The following is a 21,443-nucleotide window of genomic DNA, read 5'->3' as shown; positions in this document are numbered from 1 at the left end:
TTGAGCAATTAACTTTTAGGAGCACATTTGGAAAACCATGATCTAATCAAGCAGAGTCAGCATGGCTTCATGAAAGGGATGAATAGTGTCTGACTAATTTATTAGTAGTTTAAGGGAGTCTTAACCAGAGTGGATAGAGGGAGATTAGCAGATGTGTTGTTTTTAGACTTCCTGAAGGCATTTGACAGGATATTTCACAAAATGGTTAAGTCATAGCATGGGGTCTATGAAGTAGTGCAGTAACATACCTTCATGTCACCACATTCTACTTAACACCATAGAAGTTCTCACAACACTGACTTTAATAGTTCAACAGCACCAGTGATGCCAGGATCCCATGAATGGACGTTTAAGAGAGTCATATGCTCAGACTAGTTAACAAGTCTCAACATTCCAAGGAGGGTTAAACTTACTTCTCTACTCAACATGCCCTGCTTCAATTCAAACCACATTCTAAAGTTTGCACTTTGGTGCTTGCCCTTAATTACAGTGTAGACTGTGCGCTGCCCATTTGCCAACCACTTGGCATTTTAAAATTATCAGCTCTTTAGAACAGTAATTGTGTTGATATGTTGCTTCTTCTCAATGAGGACTTCATTTACCCACACCAGCATCTCCACATCAGTAAATGCCTTCTTCTGCTGCATTAGACACCTCTGCTATCATCTCACACTTACCATCCTCCAAATGGGCTGATCGGGATATGTGGAAGGGTTATGACAGGTTATGCCCTCATCCTGAGAGTTGAAGATTTTTTAAAATCAGTCTCCCCTCATGCCAGCCTCCAACTTTTAGCTGCTTTTTGACTGCCAAATCCAAATCCCTGACCAGTTACTCTGGATTGGCACTGCACAGTAGAAACCCTGTCATCCTTTAAAAACATGAAACCTTTAAACTCTGCAGATCAGAAGCAAGATGATCTTGCTACGAGCTAGAATCCAGGGCCGACATGGCTTATTGAAAAAAAAAACTAAATTGTATTAGCATGAAATATATGTATCCTTAGGGATAGGACATTCTAAAGTTGCAACTCATTCTGGAGGCTCACAAAACCCTCGTGAACTTGGATATGGGAGAGTACCACTTGTGTATATGCTTCAACTTGGCACACAGTGCTCTTAAAGCACTTAAAGAGTTCTTGATGATTAATAAGCCCGTGTAAAGGTATAAATCCATAGGTCCATTTCCTTTTCTCATTGGTGCTCTCTTTTGGTTGTTCCTGCCTAAACTTTCTTAGTGCGGATGTATCTAAACCAGTGCCTGCAAAATCTAGGAGCTCTACTTTACATCATCCTTTGTGCCAGGCATCACTCTGGGAGACTTGAGATTATCTACTATGTGGAAACAGGCCACTCGGCCCAACATGTCCACACCGACCCTCTGAAGAATAACCCACCCAGTCCCATTTCCCTCTGACTAATGCACCTAACGCTACAGGCAATTGAGCATGGCCAATTCACCTGACCTGCACATCTTTGGATAGTGGGAGGAAACCTGAATGTGAAACTCCACACAGACAGACAGTCACCAGAGGTGGGAATCGAACCGGGTCCTTGGCACTGTGAGGCAGCAGGGCTAACCACTAAGCCACCGTGCCGCCCTTGACTAGATCCCTGGACAAAAAAAAACTTTTACAAGAGGTCTAACAGCAGTTGTTATGCACATAGCTTTCAAGTAGAGAGGCCAGTACTTCATAATATGTAACAGTGGTGCAGTGTGACAGCATACTGTTGCAAAGGGCTTAATGTATAACTATCCTCATCCTTCAAATGAACACCTATTTATTAGTCCTCCTTACCTTGGTTATATTTCCTCAATCCAAAAGAATTTCTCATTTGCTATCATAGGCAAAAGACTCAGGATATAGTATTTATGCAATTGGAAACTGCTTGCTAAGACTGCTACATAAACTGTACAATATGGACAGTTTCCAGGTATCCTACTGTTCCTCATGGGGACCACCTGCATTACAACTTCTATGCTAGCTTTCCCAAAGAGGACAGTTCTGAAAGACCTTTCAATTATTGTCCCAATGGACAGCCTTTTGAAAAAAAAAGCCACATAAGACAATTATGGTTAAATTGTTCAAATTAAATCAACTGGGAATTTGGGGATGTCTGGCTATCATACAACTAGCACAAGGAGCTCCCACATGCACATCCTCTCCACCCTCTCTCTTGGCTTGGTGAAAGTGTCAGTGCCAAGAAAGAGACTTATAATTAATTTTCTCAGATTAAAACAGAAACCAGATTGCATCATCAATAGAAGTAGGAAAAAATAAATCTGGAATCAAATAATATTTTATTTTTTGCTTTGTGCTGTTCATTGAACACCACATCTTCAAAATGAAGGGGTGGAGTTGCCATCTCAAATTTTCCAGTCTCAGGTGTATAAAGCTATTATGCAGTGCGCGTCAGCAATTATGCCACAACAAAGATTGCAATTAAAACAAGAAAGAAAGAATGAATGAACAAACTCAACCCAGGCTGTTCTTTCTATACTGTTTTTGTGTCCTGACTTCAGAATAATATTGAGAATAGGTCAAAGATTGAGAATAGGTCACAACATTAAAATTGTTTGACAATCATGAACTGGCTAGGGTATCACATCACTAACATTTCCTCTTTTGTTGTAAATGTTAGTCCAGAATTTACCAAATGAAAACAAACGTCATTTTCAAAAGAAAAATCAGCTTCTGCCATTCTGCAGACCATCTAAATAATTAAGCATATTTAGGTGCAATCAAGCTAATCTAAGTCTCTATGATCTTAATTTAAGCTATACAGAAAAATAAAATATGAGAAGAAATATCCATGTACCTTAGGCCAACGCACAACTGTGGGCAGTTTTAATAAATGAAAGGCTGCTTTCTGGACTACAGAAGGTTTTAATATCCTTATTTGACTGTTTTTGTAAATTAGATTTGTAGGTGTTTTTTTCCAGAAGCCACGCATGGACTGTAAAACAAAAAAATCAAAATAGGTTGCAAGCTCAAAAAGACCAAACAACAGATATGTTCACATTTACATTTTTCCTCACATTCACTTACACATACAAGTGAACAGTTAGTTGTTACTAAGTAGATTCTACAGCACCTTCAGGACAGGTTAGTTTCATTTATTATTTTTCAAATCCCATTTTCAGCAATTGTCCTCAATTGTAGATTATTCAAAAGAGTAACTCATGTTGTGTATTAATCAGACTGTTATAGGTTTAGTAAAGTTGCTGAATTGATAGACTAGGGACAAAACTCTGTTGTGAAACAATCTCCTGTAAGGAACCACTTAAAGTCAAATCCATTGAATCTGCAGGTGAAGGATGGATTGAACTGGACAGACAGCAGAGGTTTGGGTCAGCTGAAGTTTACAGAAGATGGGAAGCCAGCCAACAGGAGTTTGGAAAAAGAGCCAAGTCTGAAATTGAAAAAGGCGTGGATGTGGAAGTCTGCTGTGGAAAGGCAAAGGCATGGATTGTTGAGCATGCAAAGATAAAGGGAGCATTCAGGATTGGCACCTGCCCAAAAATGGCAAGTAGGGCAACAAGCTAGTGAACACCTTGGTTCAGCCTGATACGGTGGCCAGAATGTGTCAAGACAGGCTCAAGGCAATGGGTTTGGGTTTGAATTTGAATTTCATGAAAGGCAGTCACTGATCCTGCAGGAGGAGAAGTAGTGTGAAAGTACAAAAGGTAGTGGATGGGTCCAGAATGTGAAAAAAAAACGCTGGAGCTCAATTCTGTGTTCAAATAGAACCTGAGTCCTTTCACCAAAAGTAAACATAGATACAGGAGAGGCGGATGGCAATGCTTGTGGGACTCCAAATGTAAAAAGATATGGAGTCCTGGAAGAGAAGCCATGTTGAAAATTCACTGGTTTCTATTTACTAAACAACCATGGAACAAAGCCAGGGTTATCCACCAAAACTGGACTACAGTTACTGGAAAGTAACAGAAGGAGGATGGTGTAATCAACTGTCAAAGGTACTGAAAGAAAATGGAAAGAATGGAGAGGTGTACTGCACCACAGAAACAAACATTATTGGCGTCTTTGGGGATCCTGGTGTTGTAGCAGGGATAGAAACTTGGACTTAAGATAGAAAAGGGCAAAGACTATTGAGGCAAAAATGTTAAAAGGACTGGAGGGAAAGAAAGGCTTGAAATAAGCTGGTAATTTGCAAGCATACAGGAATAATTGGAAGAAGATTGTTAAGAACAATTTCAAAGGACTCACCACTCTCTGCTTTAAGAGCACCTCCTTCAACCATCGTAAGTCTATTGCCTTAAACGCAACAAAAACCAACGTTGTGTCAGCATCGTACTGGCTGTAGTCAGAGAAAATAGATTCTGGATAACAGAATCTAAATGTTGTTTTGCTCCCAACATCATCTTCATATCCATTCACAGGCCCACTATTTAATCTTGAAGAGGAATTAGAAAAGGAGCAGTGAGGTAAATTGAAACAAAATCTAACCTATTGAAAGAACATTTCTTCCAACTTCAATCCACTTATACTTTCTAACAAACTTCTTCCAATTCTAATACACTAAAAACAAACTGGAGCCTTTTGATTAGCAAGTACCAGCTCTATAGCTGCACTGTATGCGGCGTACAATTTTAACTCAAATAAAAATCAACATGATTAGTCCCAGTGACACCACCAGAACTATAAATTCTTGTAAGTTTCTTTGCTAGAGGTCATTAAGAATCAGACCATTGCTGCCTCAGTCTCTTCACTCAATCCACTAGAACAAAACACCCTTTAAAGTTTGACCATCTGAATATTTTTTTTTCCCAATTCCCTCTCATCTCTCCTTCACCTTCTCAGGAGCTGTTATTGTTCATGACAGCCACTTGATCCCTCACCCCACTATAGTGGTGACCATTAAGCTTCCCTTCCTAGTTCCCATGTTAATTTATATTCGTTAATGATTTGCGTTAATGATCAGAGGCTAGTTCCCTTGCCATCTAATCTGTCATTACCTGTCTTCTCAAAAAAACAAATTTTCAACAACCTCAGTCCTTGCAAACCATCAGCTACTGCCAACTTTCCAAAATACTTGAATGCGGTGCTGCCACCCAAATCGATGCACAAGAACTCCATGTTTGAAACTGTCCAAATCAGATTTCCACCTCCGAATCTAGTACAAAAATGCTCCTCCCATCCACAAATAATTTATGCGATTGTGACAAAACTAGCTATTCCTTCTTTTCCTTTCTTGACCTTCTGCAGTTTTGATAAAATTGGTACACTGTCCTCTTTCAATATTTTTCCTGCACTCACTGGTTCCACCCTATCAAATCATAACCAAAAGGATCATTTACAATGACTTTTCTTAATCTTATAGTTACCTCTGATATTGTCCGAAGAGTTATTCTTTGTTCGCCCCCTGCCCCCAACCTCCTATTGTCTGTTGGATGTCACATCCTACATGCTGTCCTTCTATGATATTACCGAAAAACACATTAGTTTCAATATGTATAGTCAACGCTCAGCTCTAACTTAACACATTCTCTTGAATTGACTACTGTCTCAAAATTCTTTGCCCACAGTCCCCAACTGCAGAAGCAAATTTCTTCCAATTAAATACTAGGACGGCTGAAGCCATCATCTTCAATTTGCTGCTAGAACCTCTATTCCATGGTCACCAACATCATCATACTCCCTCGCAACTGTCCAAGGCTCAACCAGACAGTTCACAATGGTGGTGTGTCATGTCTGAACCCAGAATGAGCTTCAAACCATGTCAGTACATCAAAAGACTAGCTACTTCCACCTTCATCACCAGACTTCTCCCTACCACAACTCATCTGAAAAAAAAAGGTTTATTACCTTTAAACTCATTTATTTAAATGCAAACCTGGTTAACCTTCTATTGTTTATTCACTGTAAATTTAAAGTTCATCCAAAACTCTTCTGTCCATGTGTGAAGTTGTATCAACTTATGCTTCACTATCATCTTTGTGCCCCTTGACTTATCCCAATTATGAACAGCACCAAACTAAAATTCTTATCCTCAGTTTTAGATCCCTGCATGGCTATGCCCCCTATCACTTCAATCTGTCATCACCACAATTCTTTGCTTCCTTAGTGCCTTCAACAAGTGTGCCAGTGACATCCCATTGTAAGGAGGCATCTCTTCACATTAGTATGTTACTATATTTACTGATGCAATAAGAAAATGGTAGCAACTTCCTTCTTTGCCTTTTACCTCTTCCATTTCATTTATGACCCCTGGTTACTAATTCTTCTACAAATGGTAAAAATGCCTTCCTAACCACTGTATATACACCTTTCAATCTTCTCCATCAGGTCTCCCCCTATACTTTGATACTGTTAGATATTCTTTTCATAAGACTAAAATATTTAGGAGCAGAATTTGGCCATTCGGTCCACCAAGGCTGCTGCACCATTCGATGAGATCATGGATTATTTGATTTGGAGATGCCGGTGATGGACTGGGTGTCCAAAGTTAAAAATCACAATGCCAGGTTATAGTCCAACAGGGTTAATCAGAAGCACTAGCTTTCGGAGCGCTGCTCCTTCATCAAAACTACTGATGAAGGAGTAGCGCTCCAAAAGCTAGTGCTTCCAATTAAACTTGGATTATAACCTGGTACTGGGTGAATTTTAACCATGGATTATTTGATAATCCTCAACTCCACTTTCCTACCTATTCCCCATAATCTTTAGTTCCCTTACTCATTAAAACTCTGCATATTTCAGCCTGAAATCTACACAATACAGCCATGACAGCTGTCTGCAGTAAAGAATTGCACAGATTCACTACCTTCAAATGAAACTCACCCTGAACTCTATTTTAAGTCCCTGCATGGTGATGGCTATACCTTTTACTCAGATTATGTCATCTGGTCTAGACTCTCCTATGACAGTGGAACAATCTTAGCATCTACAGAAGTTGCTGGAAAAGCTCAGCTGGTCTGGCAGCATCCGTGGAGAGAAATCAGAGTTAACATTTTGGTTCAGAACTGCATGCTTCTTAATACCTACCCTTTCGAAAGAATCTCTTGCTAAGACCACCATTCATTCTTCTGAACTCCAATTCAGCTCCTCTACCGTTTCTGGGTTCATGATTATTTCCCCAGTCTCATTCTCTGAAGGGCTTGTGTTCACTTTCACCTCTCTCTCCCTTCCCAACAGATGGGATGAAGCTTTACTTACTGATATTTGATGATTACTTGGTAGTGTGCCTTCAGTTCATTTTATTATTTTTTTTAAATATCATCTTTTGTTGGCTTTTCCAACTCTCTCAATCCTCTGGCTTACGACTAATCTTTACTACATTGAAAGAAAACAAAATGTATAATTTAATACTGCCTCCTACTTCCTTAGTTAACCACAGTTGGATTATCCTGTTCCTATACTACTCCTTTCTCACGGAGATATATCACTGAATATATCTTTTCTAAAAAAAAAGACCATTGTTTAACAACCATATTTTCTGTTAAGCTCCTTTCCCAGTCCACCTGAGCAAATTCTGCCCTCATTTCTTAGTAATTAGTCTTATTTAAGTTAAGCAAAATTGTTTCACTCTCAAACTGAATACTAAATTTTATCATGTTTGGTCACTGTTTCCAAGAGGGATCTTTTGCTCTAGTCATTGGTTAAACCTGCCTCAATACTAAAACCAGATCCAAAAATAGCTTGATGTCTGGTTCGATCTACAACATATTGTTCTACAAAACTGACTCCCACACGTGACTTCTTCCTTGAAGCAACCTCAGCTAATTTGATTTTCCCAATCTACACTAAGATTAAAGTCATCCACGATTAATGTTCATTTTTAAAATTAACAACTTTCATAATCTCCTGTTTGAAGGGAAACCTCTATTTCCTAAAGCAATTATCCGAAGATCTTGAGATCCCGACAGAAACATTACATCAAAGATGTGTGTCCAACACAGATAGCATCTTTGGTTTACAGTGATTAAAAGTGCTGCCAAGAACAGTGCTGGACTAATCAGAGCACAGGAACTGTCTCTAAAGGACTGACCTCACACCCGCCCTCTCTCTCTTCCCACACTTTCCCTGGAGTTCTACATAGGGGTGTACCCAAAACCCCCTTTCCCCAGACAATCTCTTTAAATATTGTCCTGTACAAGGTCAAAGGTGCAACCTGTCAGTAAGTTGCAGTAAAACGTTGTGTTCATGTGCGCTATTTGGCTGCCCCAGAGAGGGAGTGGCGAGGGGGGGAGAACAGTGTTATAGTGGACGGCGAGGGGTTGGAGAACGGTGGATAGAGTCAGGGGTGGGCAGGGGGGGCAGTGTTGGACAGAGTTGGGGGCGGGCAGGGGGCTATGCTAGACAGGGTTTGAGGGGAGCGGGCAGGGAGGTGGTGTTAGACAGGATTGGGGGGCACGGGTGAAGTTGGACAGGGTTTGGGGCAGGTGAGGGCGGTATTGGAGGCAGGCAAGGGCTTGCGCACACTGTGCTGCTGAATGGTGAGCAGACTTAATAGAAAACTCCAAGCCCCAAAAGGCATTGAATCCATTAACCGAATAATCAATTATCCAAAGGAAATAGTGCCCGGCCATCTTGTTCGGATAATCGAAATTCCTCTGTATTCTGGTCTCACAGTGTAGCTACTGTTAGATGCAGAAAATCTATTTCCAGAGAGTTTGCCTCTCCTTGTTTTTCTTACCTCCAATCCAAGATCATCTCTTACTATTGTCCTTTTTTCCCTCTTACAAACAAAGCTATCCCATCACCATTTCCTTCCTGGTCTTTCAGAATGTCACATAGGCCTAAATATTGCATTTGCAGTTTTGAACTCCATGTAACCATGTCTTAAATAATCTTGAATAGTGATATGTAACATTGGACTGGATTCTTCTAAATTTGGTTTTACAGCTTTTGATAGGTTTAGTATAGCAGTTTACTTCTCCAAGGTATAATGCTTGTACAAGTCCCTGTGTAACTGATGGATATCCTTTCTGCTTTTATAGTCACTGAGTCATGGAGATGTACAGCATAGAAACTGACCCTTTGGTCTAATTTGTCCATGCCAACCAGAGATTCAAAAGTTATCTAGCCCCGTTTGGCTCATAGCCCTCTAAACCCTTCCTATTCATGTACCCATCCAGATGCCGTTTAAATGTTATTGTACCAGCTTCCACCACTTCCACTGGCAGCTCATTCCATACATGCACCACCCTCAGGTCTCTTAAAATCTGTCCCCTCTCACCATAAGACTTTGCCACCTGGTTCTGGACTTCTCCACCCTAGGGAAAAGACCTTGAGTATTCACCCTATCCATGCCCCTCATTTTATAAAACCTCCATAAAAAGTCACCCCTCAGCCTCCAACGCTCCAGGGAAAACAGCTCCAGTCAATTCAGCCTCTCCCTATAGTTCAACCCTCCAAACCTGGTAACATCCTTGTAAATATTTTCTTCGCCTCCCCTCATGATAAATGATAATTTCAATACTTCCTGTACCTGCATACTGACCTTTCACAACTCCTGCATCAGAGCTCTACAATCTCACCACTGAGATAATAAGCTTCTTTATTCTTCCTGATATCTTTGATCACTAGCTTAACCTATTTTTTTTTAAAAAAGTGTCCTCTTCATAACTTTCTTTTCTACCTTGAGTCCGCTGCAAAATTAACAAATATACCTTTTGCCCCTTCATCCAAGTCATGTCAAAATTGTGAACAGTTGAAGTCCCAGCACTAAGCTGTGTGGCACATAAGACCATAAGACATAGGAGTGGAAGTAAGGCCATTCGGCCCATCGAGTCCACTCCGCCCTTCAATCATGGCTGATGCGCATTTCAGCTCCACTTACCAGCGTTCTCCCCGTAGCCCTTAATTCCTCTAGACAACAAGAACCTATCAATCTCAGCCTTGAAGACATTTAGCGTCCCGGCTTCCACTGCACTCCGTGGCAATGAATTCCACAGGCCCACCACTCTCTGGCTGAAGAAATGTCTCCGCATTTCTGTTCTGAAATGACCCCCTCTAATTCTAAGGCTGTGTCCACGGGTCCTAGTCTCCTCGCCTAACAGAAACAATTTCCTAGCATCCACCTTTTCCAAGCCATGTATTATTTTGTACGTCTCTATTAGATCTCCCCTTAATCTTCTAAACTCCAACGAATACAATCCCAGTATCCTCAGCCGTTCCTCATATGCTAGACCTGTCATTCTAGGGATCATCCGTGTGAATCTCCGCTGGACACGTTCCAGTGCCAGTATGTCCTTCCTGAGGTGTGGGGACCAAAACTGGACACAGTACTCCAAATGGGGCCTAACCAGAGCTTTATAAAGTCTTAGTAGTACATCTCTGCTTTTATATTCCAACCCTCTTGAGATAAGAGACAACATTGCATTCGCTTTCTTAATCACAGACTCAACCTGCATGTTTACCTTTAGAGAATCCTCGACTAGCACTCCCAGATCCCTTTGTGCTTTGGCTTTATTAATTTTCTCACCATTTAGAAAGTAGTCCATGCTTTTATTCTTTTTGCCAAAGTGCAAGACCTCGCACTTGCTCACGTTAAATTCCATCAGCCATTTCCTGGACCACTCTCCCAACCTGTCTAGATCCTTCTGTAGCCTCCCCACTTCCTCAGTACGACCTGCCTGTCCACCTAACTTCGTATCATCGGCAAACTTCGCTAGAATGCCCCCGGTTCCCTCATCCAAATCATTAATATATAATGCGAACAGCTGTGGCCCCAGCACCGAACCCTGCGGGACACCGCTCGTCACCGGCTGCCATTCCGAAAAAGAACCTTTTATCCCAACTCTCTGCCTTCTGTTAGACAGCCAATCCTCAATCCATCCCAGCAGCTCACCTCGAACACCATGGGCCCTCACCTTGCTCAGCAGCCTCCCGTGTGGCACCTTATCAAAGGCCTTTTGAAAGTCTAGATAGACCACATCCACTGGGTTTCCCTTGTCTAACCTACTTGTTACCTCTTCAAAAAATTCCAACAGGTTTGTCAGGCATGACCTCCCTTTACTAAATCCATGTTGACTTGTTCTAATCAGACTCTGCTCTTCCAAGAATTTAGAAACCTCATCCTTAATGATGGATTCTAGAATTTTACCAACAACCGAGGTTAAGCTGATTGGCCTATAATTTTCCATCTTTTGCCTTGATCCTTTCTTGAACAAGGGGGTTACTACAGCCATCTTCCAATCATCCGGGACCTTTCCTGACTCCAGTGACTCTTGAAAGATCTCAACCAATGCCTCTGCTATTTCCTCAGCAACCTCTCTCAGAACTCTAGGGTGTATCCCATCGGGGCCAGGAGATTTATCAATTTTAAGACTTTTTAACTTTTCTAGCACTATCTCTTTCGTAATGGCAACCATACTCAACTCAGCCCCGTGACACCCTTTAATTTTTGGGATATTACTCATGTCTTCCACTGTGAAAACTGACGCAAAGTACTTGTTAAGTTCTCCTGCTATTTCCTTATCTCCCATCACTAGGCTCCCTGCATCAGTTTGAAGTGGCCCAATGTCTACTTTTGCCTGTCGTTTGTTTCTTATGTACTGAAAGAAACTTTTACTATTATTTCTAATATTACTGGCTAGCCTACCTTCATATTTGATCCTCTCATTTCTTATTACACTCTTTGTTATCCTCTGTTTGCTTTTGTATCCTTCCCAATCTTCTGATTTCCCACTGTTCTTAGCCACTTTATAGGATCTCTCTTTTTCTTTAATACATTTCCTGACTTCTTTTGTCAGCCAAGGTTGTCTAATCCCTCCCCGGTTAATCTTTCTTTTCTTTCTTTACATCTGCCATATCATGAAAACGAGGCATTTGCATATACACATTTCTTCCCGTTAGCCAGTCAATTTTCTATCCACATGTTTATGCCAACCCCTTACACCAAAAGTTATTCAGGGAAATAAAAGTTCATGACGTGGCACCTTATCAAAATGCTTTCTGGAAACTTATGGACAGTACATTCACTGACCTCCCTTTATATACAGCACAGTTCCTCAAAACAACTAATAGACTGGCCAAACATTATTTCTTTTTCATAAAACCACTTTGACTTTACCTGATTATCTTAAACTTATTAAATAATAGCTAACATTTTCCCAGCAAATTGGCCTGTATTTTCCAGCTTTCTATCCACTTTTATTCAAAAAGGTTAGCAAGTTACATTCACTATCAGAGTCTAGATTAGAGTGATGCTAGAAAAGCACAGGTCAGGCAGCATCTGAGCAGCAGGAAAATCAACGTTTCGGGCAAAAGCCCTTCACCAGGAATAGAGGCAGTGCAAAGATAAATGTGAGGGGGGTGGGGGTGGGGGTGGGGAGAAAGTAGCATAGAGTACAATAGGTGAATGGGGTGGGGATGGAGGTGGTAGGCCAGAGAGGAGGGCGGAGTAGACAGGTGGAAAGAAAGAGAGGCAGGTTGGACAGGTCATGGGGACGGTGCTGAGCTGGAAGGTTGGAGCTGGGGTGGGGTGGGGGGGGGGGGGGGGGAAGAGGCGGGAGAAGGGGAAATGAGGAAACTGATGAAATCCATACTGATTTCTTCCTCCTCGGGACACTTCAACCCCATGGCATCAATGTGGATTTCACCAGTTTCCTCATTTCCCCTTCTCCCCCCACCTCATCCCAGCTCCAACCTTTCAGCTCAGCACCGCCCTCATGATCTGTCCTACCTGTCTCTCTTCCTTTCCACCTATCCACTCCGCCCTCCTCTCTGACCTATCACCTTCATCCCCACCCCCATTCACCTATTGTACTCTATGCTACTTTCTCCATACCCCCACCCCCCTTTCATTTAACTCTCCACTCTGCAGGCACCCTGCCTCTATTCCTGATGAAGGGCTTTTGCCTGAAACTTCAATTTTCCTGCTGCTCGGATGCTGCCTAACCTGCTGTGCTTTTCCAGCACCACTCTAAACTAGACTATGGTTTCCAGCATCTGCAGTCCTTGTTTTTACCTACATTCACTATCATCCAATCTAATGGAACTTCTATCCCTGAATCAAGAGAGCTTTGAAAAATTAAACCATCACATCAAATATCTCACAAAGCCACCTCTTTTAAAGACCCTGGGATGAAGTCCATAAGGAGCAAAGCATTTGGCAACCCCCTACTCCAACAATTTATTCAGTACCATTCCTGATGATTAGGATTTCTTTATGTTCCACCCTCCCTTCCATTTCCTGATTTTATTGCTAAGTCTAGGCATATTACATTATCCTCTGTAATGCACACGGATGCAAAATACTAGTTCAATTCATCTGTCATTTCCCATCTCACGTTTTAACAGGACCAATGGTCATTTTGTAACTCTTCATCAAATAGTTATAAAAATACAAATTTTTTATATCTTTAACTTGCTTTCTCTCAAGCTGAATTTTTAAATTTTTTAACATCTGTTCAACCTTCTGATCTTTCATGTGTCCATGCACAATTTTGTTCTCTTCTTTAAATTTAGTATCATGTTTAACATTTATTTACCAGAGATGGTTATTCTGATCCTTGGCATTTTTATTTGTGGGAATGCATCTATTCTGTATATTCTAAAGTATCCAGTCAAATGACTACGACTACATCTCTATTGACATCCTTTGACCTAATTTGTCAAGTCACTTGAGCCAACTCTACTTCCATGTCCTCACTTAAAATTTACAAAATAGTTCCAGCTCCACTGCTCTTAAAATGTAAAATTCAAATCAGGATAAGGTTCCAAAACATGCCATCTGGAGCCACATCTCTTTAATAGTGATCACATCATCCTTCATGTTTGTTTGCACTCAGTTCAGTTTCTTTCTAAAGTGACAAACATTTAGATACAGAAACTGGAGTTTTACTTTCTTGGTAAATTCTAATCTTATCAGTTGGTCGACTCTAATTCATACCCACTACCCCTTCTATTTATTGTTTTCCATATTAAAGCCTTTACTTTTGGCCTCGATTTTGATCCCTTGCCCCCATTACACTCAGAATATTCTTCAACTTCCTGGTTGCGTGGTTGGCAAGAATATTGGCCTCAAAACAATTCAGGTGGAGATAGTCTCATCGGTATGGGCCCCAAGATTAGTGCCAGTGCCAGTGCCCACAAATCAGAACCAACCTCTCCCACACCAGTCTTTGAGCTGAACATTCATCTCTCTAATCTGATTTTCCCTTGCCAATTTGCATGTGGTTCAGTTAATACAAGGATTATGAACTTGGAAGTGCTGTTTCTGGGTTTGGTGCCTGGCTCTTCATATTGATTCCTTTTTCATCCTGCCATTGGTAACTACAAGGATTGCAATGACTCCCAATTCAAAGTTCCTCTCTCGCCATAAGCATGTATCAAACTCTGATACCAGAGGCAACAATGTCACCTGAATCCTTGCTCCTCACCTTCATCACAAAAAACTGTACCTCACCACCAATACATTCCAAAAGAAATACCTCCCAAAATATTTTTTGACTATGTCTACAAGGGGTGACTAAAAGCAATGTCCACTCCCTCCTTGTAAAATTATTATTAGCATTCATGTCGCATTCTTAAAGCTGTCAATTTGCAAACTCCCTTCAAGATTATCCCATTCCTTAATAACCAGAAAAAAGTTCAACTGTTATTTGAAAAGGTGTCAAATATTTATGGAGTCGTTGAGAAGGGAATAGCAGCAATTTCTAAGTTTTAGAAAACAATTGTAACATTCAGTATTGTGCAGTGTTTTATAACTGACAAGTGTTTGAAAATAAAATTCAAGAATACTTTGTTAGTCATATAAGACAACTTAATTCAAAGGCTTAGCAAAAATAAATACCTTATGACAACATCATAGGAATCAATTTTTTTCCCCAATGTCTTGTTTCGAAGTATTCCTCCATTGCCAACCACAACGCAATTTAGGCATGATAGGCTATGAAACAGAGAAAAAGACAAGCTTCAAAAAAAGGAGTATTCTGATTTAACGTAAAAGGGCAGTATCATTAAAAAAAATTGTTAAAAATTAAAATATCTTGACTAATTTAACTATCATTCTTTCCTTTGGCTTTGTTCACTTTTTTGCATCCCAATAATAATAAAGTATAAACAGAATAGGCTTTATTAAACATCTATACTGGATGTTCTCAAGTGCCTTCCCACTATCTATTCACCTCAAACACTCGATCTTCTGCCCATTAAAGCATACCATCCTTGGGTTATCCCCTTCACTATAGCCTATCGCCCTAAAGCACAGTCAGGACTTTCCCACCATAGCCAACACCCTTGACATTCTCTTCTACAGCCTAACCACATGGGACACCCCTTCAAGCCTCCTCCAACATCAACCTACGTATCCTGTATATTCCATAAGCCTTGGTCACTGCAATCCATTTTCAAAAATTCTACGACTGCAGTAAGTCTACATGATTAATCTTCTTGTATTCCACCTGGGCATTTTGATTCAGTAAAAATGTGTTATAAATCTGCTTGTCATCAAGGCATCTGTATTAAGCCTAAGACCCAAGGGACCCCGGAGTAGAAACAGTTCTCCTGGTGGTCCTCTGGCCCCGTGTTAGTCTCTCAGCAGCCTGGTGTGGCCTCAGTGTGAACGTGAAGGTGATTCCAGCGCAGTCTCCTGGCCTTGAGGTGAATTTGGCAGAGTCTGGGGGCCTGTGCCAATGTGAACTGGGTTGGAAAAGACTGTTGTTCTGGAATTTTCTAATTTATTGTTATGATCTGTAATGCTGGACTTTTCTCCCCAACTAAGGACTTGTACTGATGAATTTGTACCTCGGTACCTTGTACCCAAGATAGCACTATAAGTAGCAACTTGTAAACTTTTCACTGTACTCATTTGAGTATGTGACAATAAAGCTAATTCAATTCAGTCTGAAAGATGGCTAAATCTAGTTGTACCTGAAGGTTGAAAGAAAAGACATTTATTATATTTCCACTCTTCCAAAATGTTCAGTGATTGAGATAGACATAAACATGATACAAACCAAATTAATACATTGCAGAGGTTGAGAATAGAACTCAAGGAAGAGAGTACTACTGGCAAAGAAAGGAACATTTAAAACAATGGCCAGACTGTAAGGAGAATATTTTCCAGTAAAAACAAAAGAATAACGAAATGCTAGCAGGATAATTAGAGATAAGTGAACAACTAAGGATTGGAAAAGAGGAATGCATAAAGTTTTACCAATAGCAAAAGGAGTAACAACAGCAAGGGGCCAGAGAATAGCCAAAGAAACTTAGGAAGACAAATAGGTGCTATGAAATCAAATTATTGAAAAACATGAAACAAAAGAAATACAATATTTTATTGGCTCAATGATAAAAGACACGACAGAAATAGGATAATTAAGAAGTAGAAAGTTAACACCATAGGAAACAGATGGTAGAAATATTATTTTGTTTTGCTGTTCCGAGGAAGGTAAAACAGGTACACCATATTGAGTGACATAAGGAGTAGTGTAATAAGTACACTTAAAATTTTTTAAAAAGTGAATGTATTGAACAAACACAAACTCAGGATTGAAATGCATCCACTTAAGATAAATTTTTTTAAAATGAACATTAAGAGCTCAGCAACATATTTAATGACTCACGAGGCAAAAGAAAAGTGTTGTTCCAGGAGACTGATAGATAATTAATATAATAATTTTATTTAAAAGAACAATAGATTAATCATCTTAAATGTTGGTGCAAGAGAAATATAGTGGAATCCTTATTAAGGGAGAGGCTGAGAGCAGTTAGAAATGAGAAATGTAATGATTAATGGGTGGCATGGTAGCACAGTGGCTAGCACTGCTGCCTCACAGTGCCAGAGACCTGGGTTCAATTCCCGACTCAGGTGACTGACTGTGTGGGTTTCCTCCAGGTGCTCCGGTTTCCTCCCACTGTCTAAAGATGTGCAGGTCAGGTGAATTGACCATGCTAAATTGCCCGTAGTGTTAGGTAAAGGGGTAAATGTAGGGGTATGGGTGGGCTGCGCTTCGGCAGGTCAGTGTGGACTCATTGGGCCGAAGGGTCTGTTTCCACACTGTAAGTAATCTAATCTAATATGACTTCAAAAAGAGAAAATCTTGTGTGATCAAACTTGAAATTTTTGAAAAGATAACAGGGATAGTAATGAATGATAATGTAGTGAGATATCAGAATTTTCAAAAGCTTTTGATAAGGTATCCCACGATAGATTAGTGACTAAAGTCAAAGAACATGAGCCAGTAGATGTGACAGAATAAACTGTTGTTTGGCATTCACGTAGAAAGCAAAGAGTGGGAATAAAGGGAAGTTATTTAAAATGGCAGAAGATGGGAGGTGGTGTGCCTCAAATGATGATCAGTGCTGGGGCCACTGATGTTCAGTTTGTTGTTTGGAAGGAAATATTCACTTGGACTTGACGCTTACCCACCAGTAGTTCTGAAACTGGGGAGGGGAGCAGAAGTCAGGAGCATCTTAAATCCTATGGATGCCTGAACAGTCCCACAGAAACATTTATCTGCAGTAGATGGAACATTGGCGACCTTCACTAGTGGGCCATTGAGACCCTCAAGTTGACAATGAAAACCCAGCCAAGGGTCTCACTCAACAAAGGCATTAAATTGATGGTAGGAGAGGTCCATTTCAAGCAGTCAGCCTGGCACTTTCCCACTTTACAAGCTGATACTGGATGTGGAGTGGTGGGGAGGACAGGATCACAATTAACTGGAGGAACAAGTAGTATTGACAACAGATCATGGTCCCAATTACACCTAATGGTAAGGTCCGAGGGAGTGCTGCTGCACAGAGACCTTGGAGTGCAGGTTCATAGCTCCTTGAAAGTGGAGTCGCAGGTAGATAGGATAGTGAAGAAGACGTTTGGTATGCTTTTCTTTATTGGTCAGAGTACTGAGTACAGGAGTTGGGAAGTCATGTTGCAGCTGTACAGGACGTTAGTTAGGCCACTGTTGAAATATTACATGCAATTCTGGTCTCCTTCCTATCGGAAAGATATTGTGAAACTTGAAAAGGTTCAGAAAGGATTTACAAAGATGTTGCCAGGGTTGGAGGATTTGAGCTAAAGGGAGAGGCTGAACAGGCTGGGGCTGTTTTCTCTGGAGCGTCAGAGGCTGAGGGGTAACCTTATAGAGGTTTACAAAATTATGAGGGGCATGGATAGGGTAAATAAACAAAGTCTTGGCCCCTGGGGTTGGGGAGTCCAGAACTAGAAGGCATAGGTTTAGGGTGAGAGGAGAAAGATTTAAAAGAGACCTAAGGGGCAACTTTTTCATACAGAGGGTGGTATGTGTGTGGAATGAGCTGCCAGAGGAAGGGGTGGAGGGTGGTACAATTGCAACATTTAAGACCCATTTGGATGGGTTGGGATGTCTGGTCGGCATGGATGGGTTGGACCGAAGGGTATGTTTCCATGCTGCACATGTCTATGACTAACTTTTTTTATGGATATATTAAACTTGAGAGACAGATTATTCTTTTTCTTTGAGGAAAGAAACAGTAAGATATACGAACTGGATATGGTCTAGTGTACTGGTATCACTAGGAGAGACAGAGAGAGAGAGAGACAGAGAGAGAGAGAGACTGTGACGTGAAGATTAAAGCAGAGAACATTTACTAGTTATTTCCCGCTTAAAAAAAAGCAAAGTCACAGTCTGATTGCTGGAAGCAACTCACCGATTGCACAGGCCAACTCGTCTCATCAAATCCAAACAACCCAAATTCCCATGTGCTCAACAAGCCAGAGTTAATGTTACCAAAATCACCAAATTAACAGATGCAATTTTTCACCATTTATTCTGTACAGACAAACCAAATATAGATTCTTGTATAAGAAAAAAGGAACTGGGTATGCTGGAAATAGGAACAAAAATCAGAATTATTAGAGAATGAAGGTTTGACAGCATCTGTGGAGAGAAACAACAGTAACTGCTGTTCTGAAGAAGGCTCACTAGACTCAATATTAATAGTTTTCGCTCCACAGATGCTGCCAGATATGCTGAGTTTTCCCAACCATTTGTTTTTCTTGCTGTTGATTTAGATCGTTAATTTACTTCTTGGTCGTGAGCATGTGTTCCATTTTATTTTTCCCCTCATGTTTTAGTCACTAACATCTTCACTCTTTCTTTATTGAGAAACACACGTTAAAATTGGCTCCTTTAAAAACAAATTCATTGGAATTCAGAAAAGCTGTACAGAAGAGAATAAAAGGGATCCTTTGTCTTACATTAATCTCAGAAGGTGGGGGTGAAGCGAGAGAGAGAAGGGAGCCAGTTCCTCCTTCCTTACCCACGATCACGAAAGAACTGGGAGCCTCACTGGTTCTAACAATAGTCGATACCGAGGAGGAACACATTCCCGATAGAGAGGAATCTCGATTATCCGAATACTAATTATCCGAAAATCTGATTACCCGAAGGAGATCTCCAGGTCCCGACAGAAATATTACAAAGACGTGTTTCCAACAGTGATTGCACCTTTTGTTTACACTGATCAAACAGGCACTGTCTCCAAATGACTGACCTCCCACCCTCTCTCCCCCCACACTTTTCCTGGAGTTCTACAGAGGGATGCACCCTAACACCCCCTCACTTCCCCAGATAATCTCTCCAACATTGTCCAGTACAGGGAAAACCTGTCAAAAAGTTGCAGTAAGGAGGTGTGTGCGTGTGTTAGTTATTTGGAGACTCACACCACAAAAGCAGCTGCAGCAACAGACTTATTGTTGGTGTCCAGTCCGGCTACTCTGGAGAGGGGGTTGGGATGGGTTTGGGGGGCAGGGGTGGAGTTGGACGGGGTTGGAGGGCAGGGGTTGCGATGCTTGGCGCAGGCTGGGGGCGGTGTTGGAAGAGGTTGGGGGGGGGCGGCATTAGACGGTGTTGGGGGGGGGGGGGTGTTGCACAGGGTTGGAGGCGGGGTCTCATATGCCATGCTGCTGCGATCTCCTGAACGAGGAGCAGACTTTAAAAAGTCCGAGCCCCAGAGGGGAAGCATTTAATCAATTAACTGAATAATCGATTATGCGAATGAAATAGTGCCCGCCCATCTCGTTCGGATAATTGAGGTTCCCCTGTATTGTAGAATGGAAAAGATAATTGGTATACACAAGTTCAACATAGATAAATGGGAGGTATTATACTTTGGAAGGAAAAAGCAAAGTCCACTTGATACTTGGAAAGTGGATGCAACAAACCTCAGAATACAGATAAGTCAAATCACTGGAAGTTGTACCATGATTAGCAGAACCAAAAAGAAAGCAAATAAAAATATGGGCCTCAATCATGGGGGAACAGAATTGAAAACAAACCACAATTCATCTATCCTGACTGTATTTTAATGAGAGAGTATACCCACTTCTTCAAGTTTTGTGGAAGATCACAGTCCTTCAAAACTTTAAGTGCTGCTTGGAAATGTCTTTCTGGAACACAAAAAGTAATGAAGTATTTTAAAATTGATATTAACATGTTTCTCAGGTTGCCCAAAAAAAAGTCAGAATACAACCCAGTACTAACTTCAGATCAAAGCACATAAGTCAATTGCGATTGTTCAAACTGAAACAGTAGTACATCGACAAATGTACCAAAATAATCTGACGACATATCACTGACCTAAAATGCTAATCCTGCATTTCTCTGCAGATGCTCCCCGAATGCTGATCTTTTGCAACGTTCTATTTTAACTTCGGATTTTCAGTACAATTTTGCTAGTATTGTAGACTAATCAGTATGACCCCAAAGGTTACTGAGAAAACTTGAATTGCAATGCCAAAGGAAAAGCCCAAAAACAAAGCAATCACCTGGGAGCAGTATCTTCCTGCTTAGCACAAATGGTTAACTCCAATTATTGCAAAGTTGCTCCAGACATTTCCCATTGCAACAAACCCACTGCTCTCATCTTATGGCATGATAAATAATTATATTTACTGTAACCAGAATACTTACTATTACACAATTACATTGGGTAAGATGGCTTCAAAATCAAAGATTCAACTTCCTACAAATCTTACTGATACTGCAATTCAGATACGAGGGTTGAGCTAACATATTTGTCAGACACAAAAGACTAAATGTACTTTTTGTTCAAAAAGATGTATTATGTTCATAATAGATTCATATGCTTCTGCCCTAGTCAATGTGACTCAATCTCAACAGCACATTTATAATTTTGTTCTTGTGGTCTTTCCTAGTGGTAGAGGTCCATTAATATCCCAATTACAAGTGTAGTTTCAAGTTTGGAGCACTGTTTTATCGTTGGAGTAATGCTAGACCTTTATTAGAATAACTTACAGACCCACTTCTCTCAGAACATGCACATACCTGAGCTCAGGGTGCCAAATGGCAGGATCTCTGGAACGGTCATTGTTTTAGCAGGCCATCTTTTATAGGTGATGTCCGAGTAACACAAGAAAGGGGTTGTGTTTTTGGACCTAGTGAAAAGACAAATAAAAAGGAGAAAAAGATACTTAATGGCGAGAATCAAAAGTTTTTTGTGTTCTACTTATATCCTCTTTCACGCACAA

General features: G+C 40.8%; 1 protein-coding gene across 5 annotated transcripts in view; it reads right to left on the bottom strand.

The window, feature by feature from the left end:
• Positions 1-21,443, bottom strand: part of LOC140486376 (type 2 lactosamine alpha-2,3-sialyltransferase-like) — a 144,266-nt gene that overhangs the window by 6,194 nt on the left and 116,629 nt on the right. For all 5 annotated transcript variants that reach the window (XM_072585421.1, XM_072585420.1, XM_072585423.1 and 2 more), the window contains 5 exons: positions 21,241-21,350; positions 20,279-20,342; positions 14,763-14,858; positions 4,229-4,415; positions 2,820-2,957 (listed from right to left, as the gene is read on the bottom strand). In XM_072585421.1, the coding sequence (XP_072441522.1) occupies positions 2,820-2,957; positions 4,229-4,415; positions 14,763-14,858; positions 20,279-20,342; positions 21,241-21,350 (595 nt within the window). The remainder of the gene's footprint in view (positions 1-2,819; positions 2,958-4,228; positions 4,416-14,762; positions 14,859-20,278; positions 20,343-21,240; positions 21,351-21,443) is intronic.

The sequence above is a fragment of the Chiloscyllium punctatum genome, chromosome 15, assembly GCF_047496795.1.
Source record: "Chiloscyllium punctatum isolate Juve2018m chromosome 15, sChiPun1.3, whole genome shotgun sequence".
Classification (NCBI taxonomy): Eukaryota; Metazoa; Chordata; class Chondrichthyes; order Orectolobiformes; family Hemiscylliidae; genus Chiloscyllium; species Chiloscyllium punctatum.
Note: the sequence above shows the minus strand (reverse complement) of the source record. Positions and strands in the feature narration are given on the sequence as shown.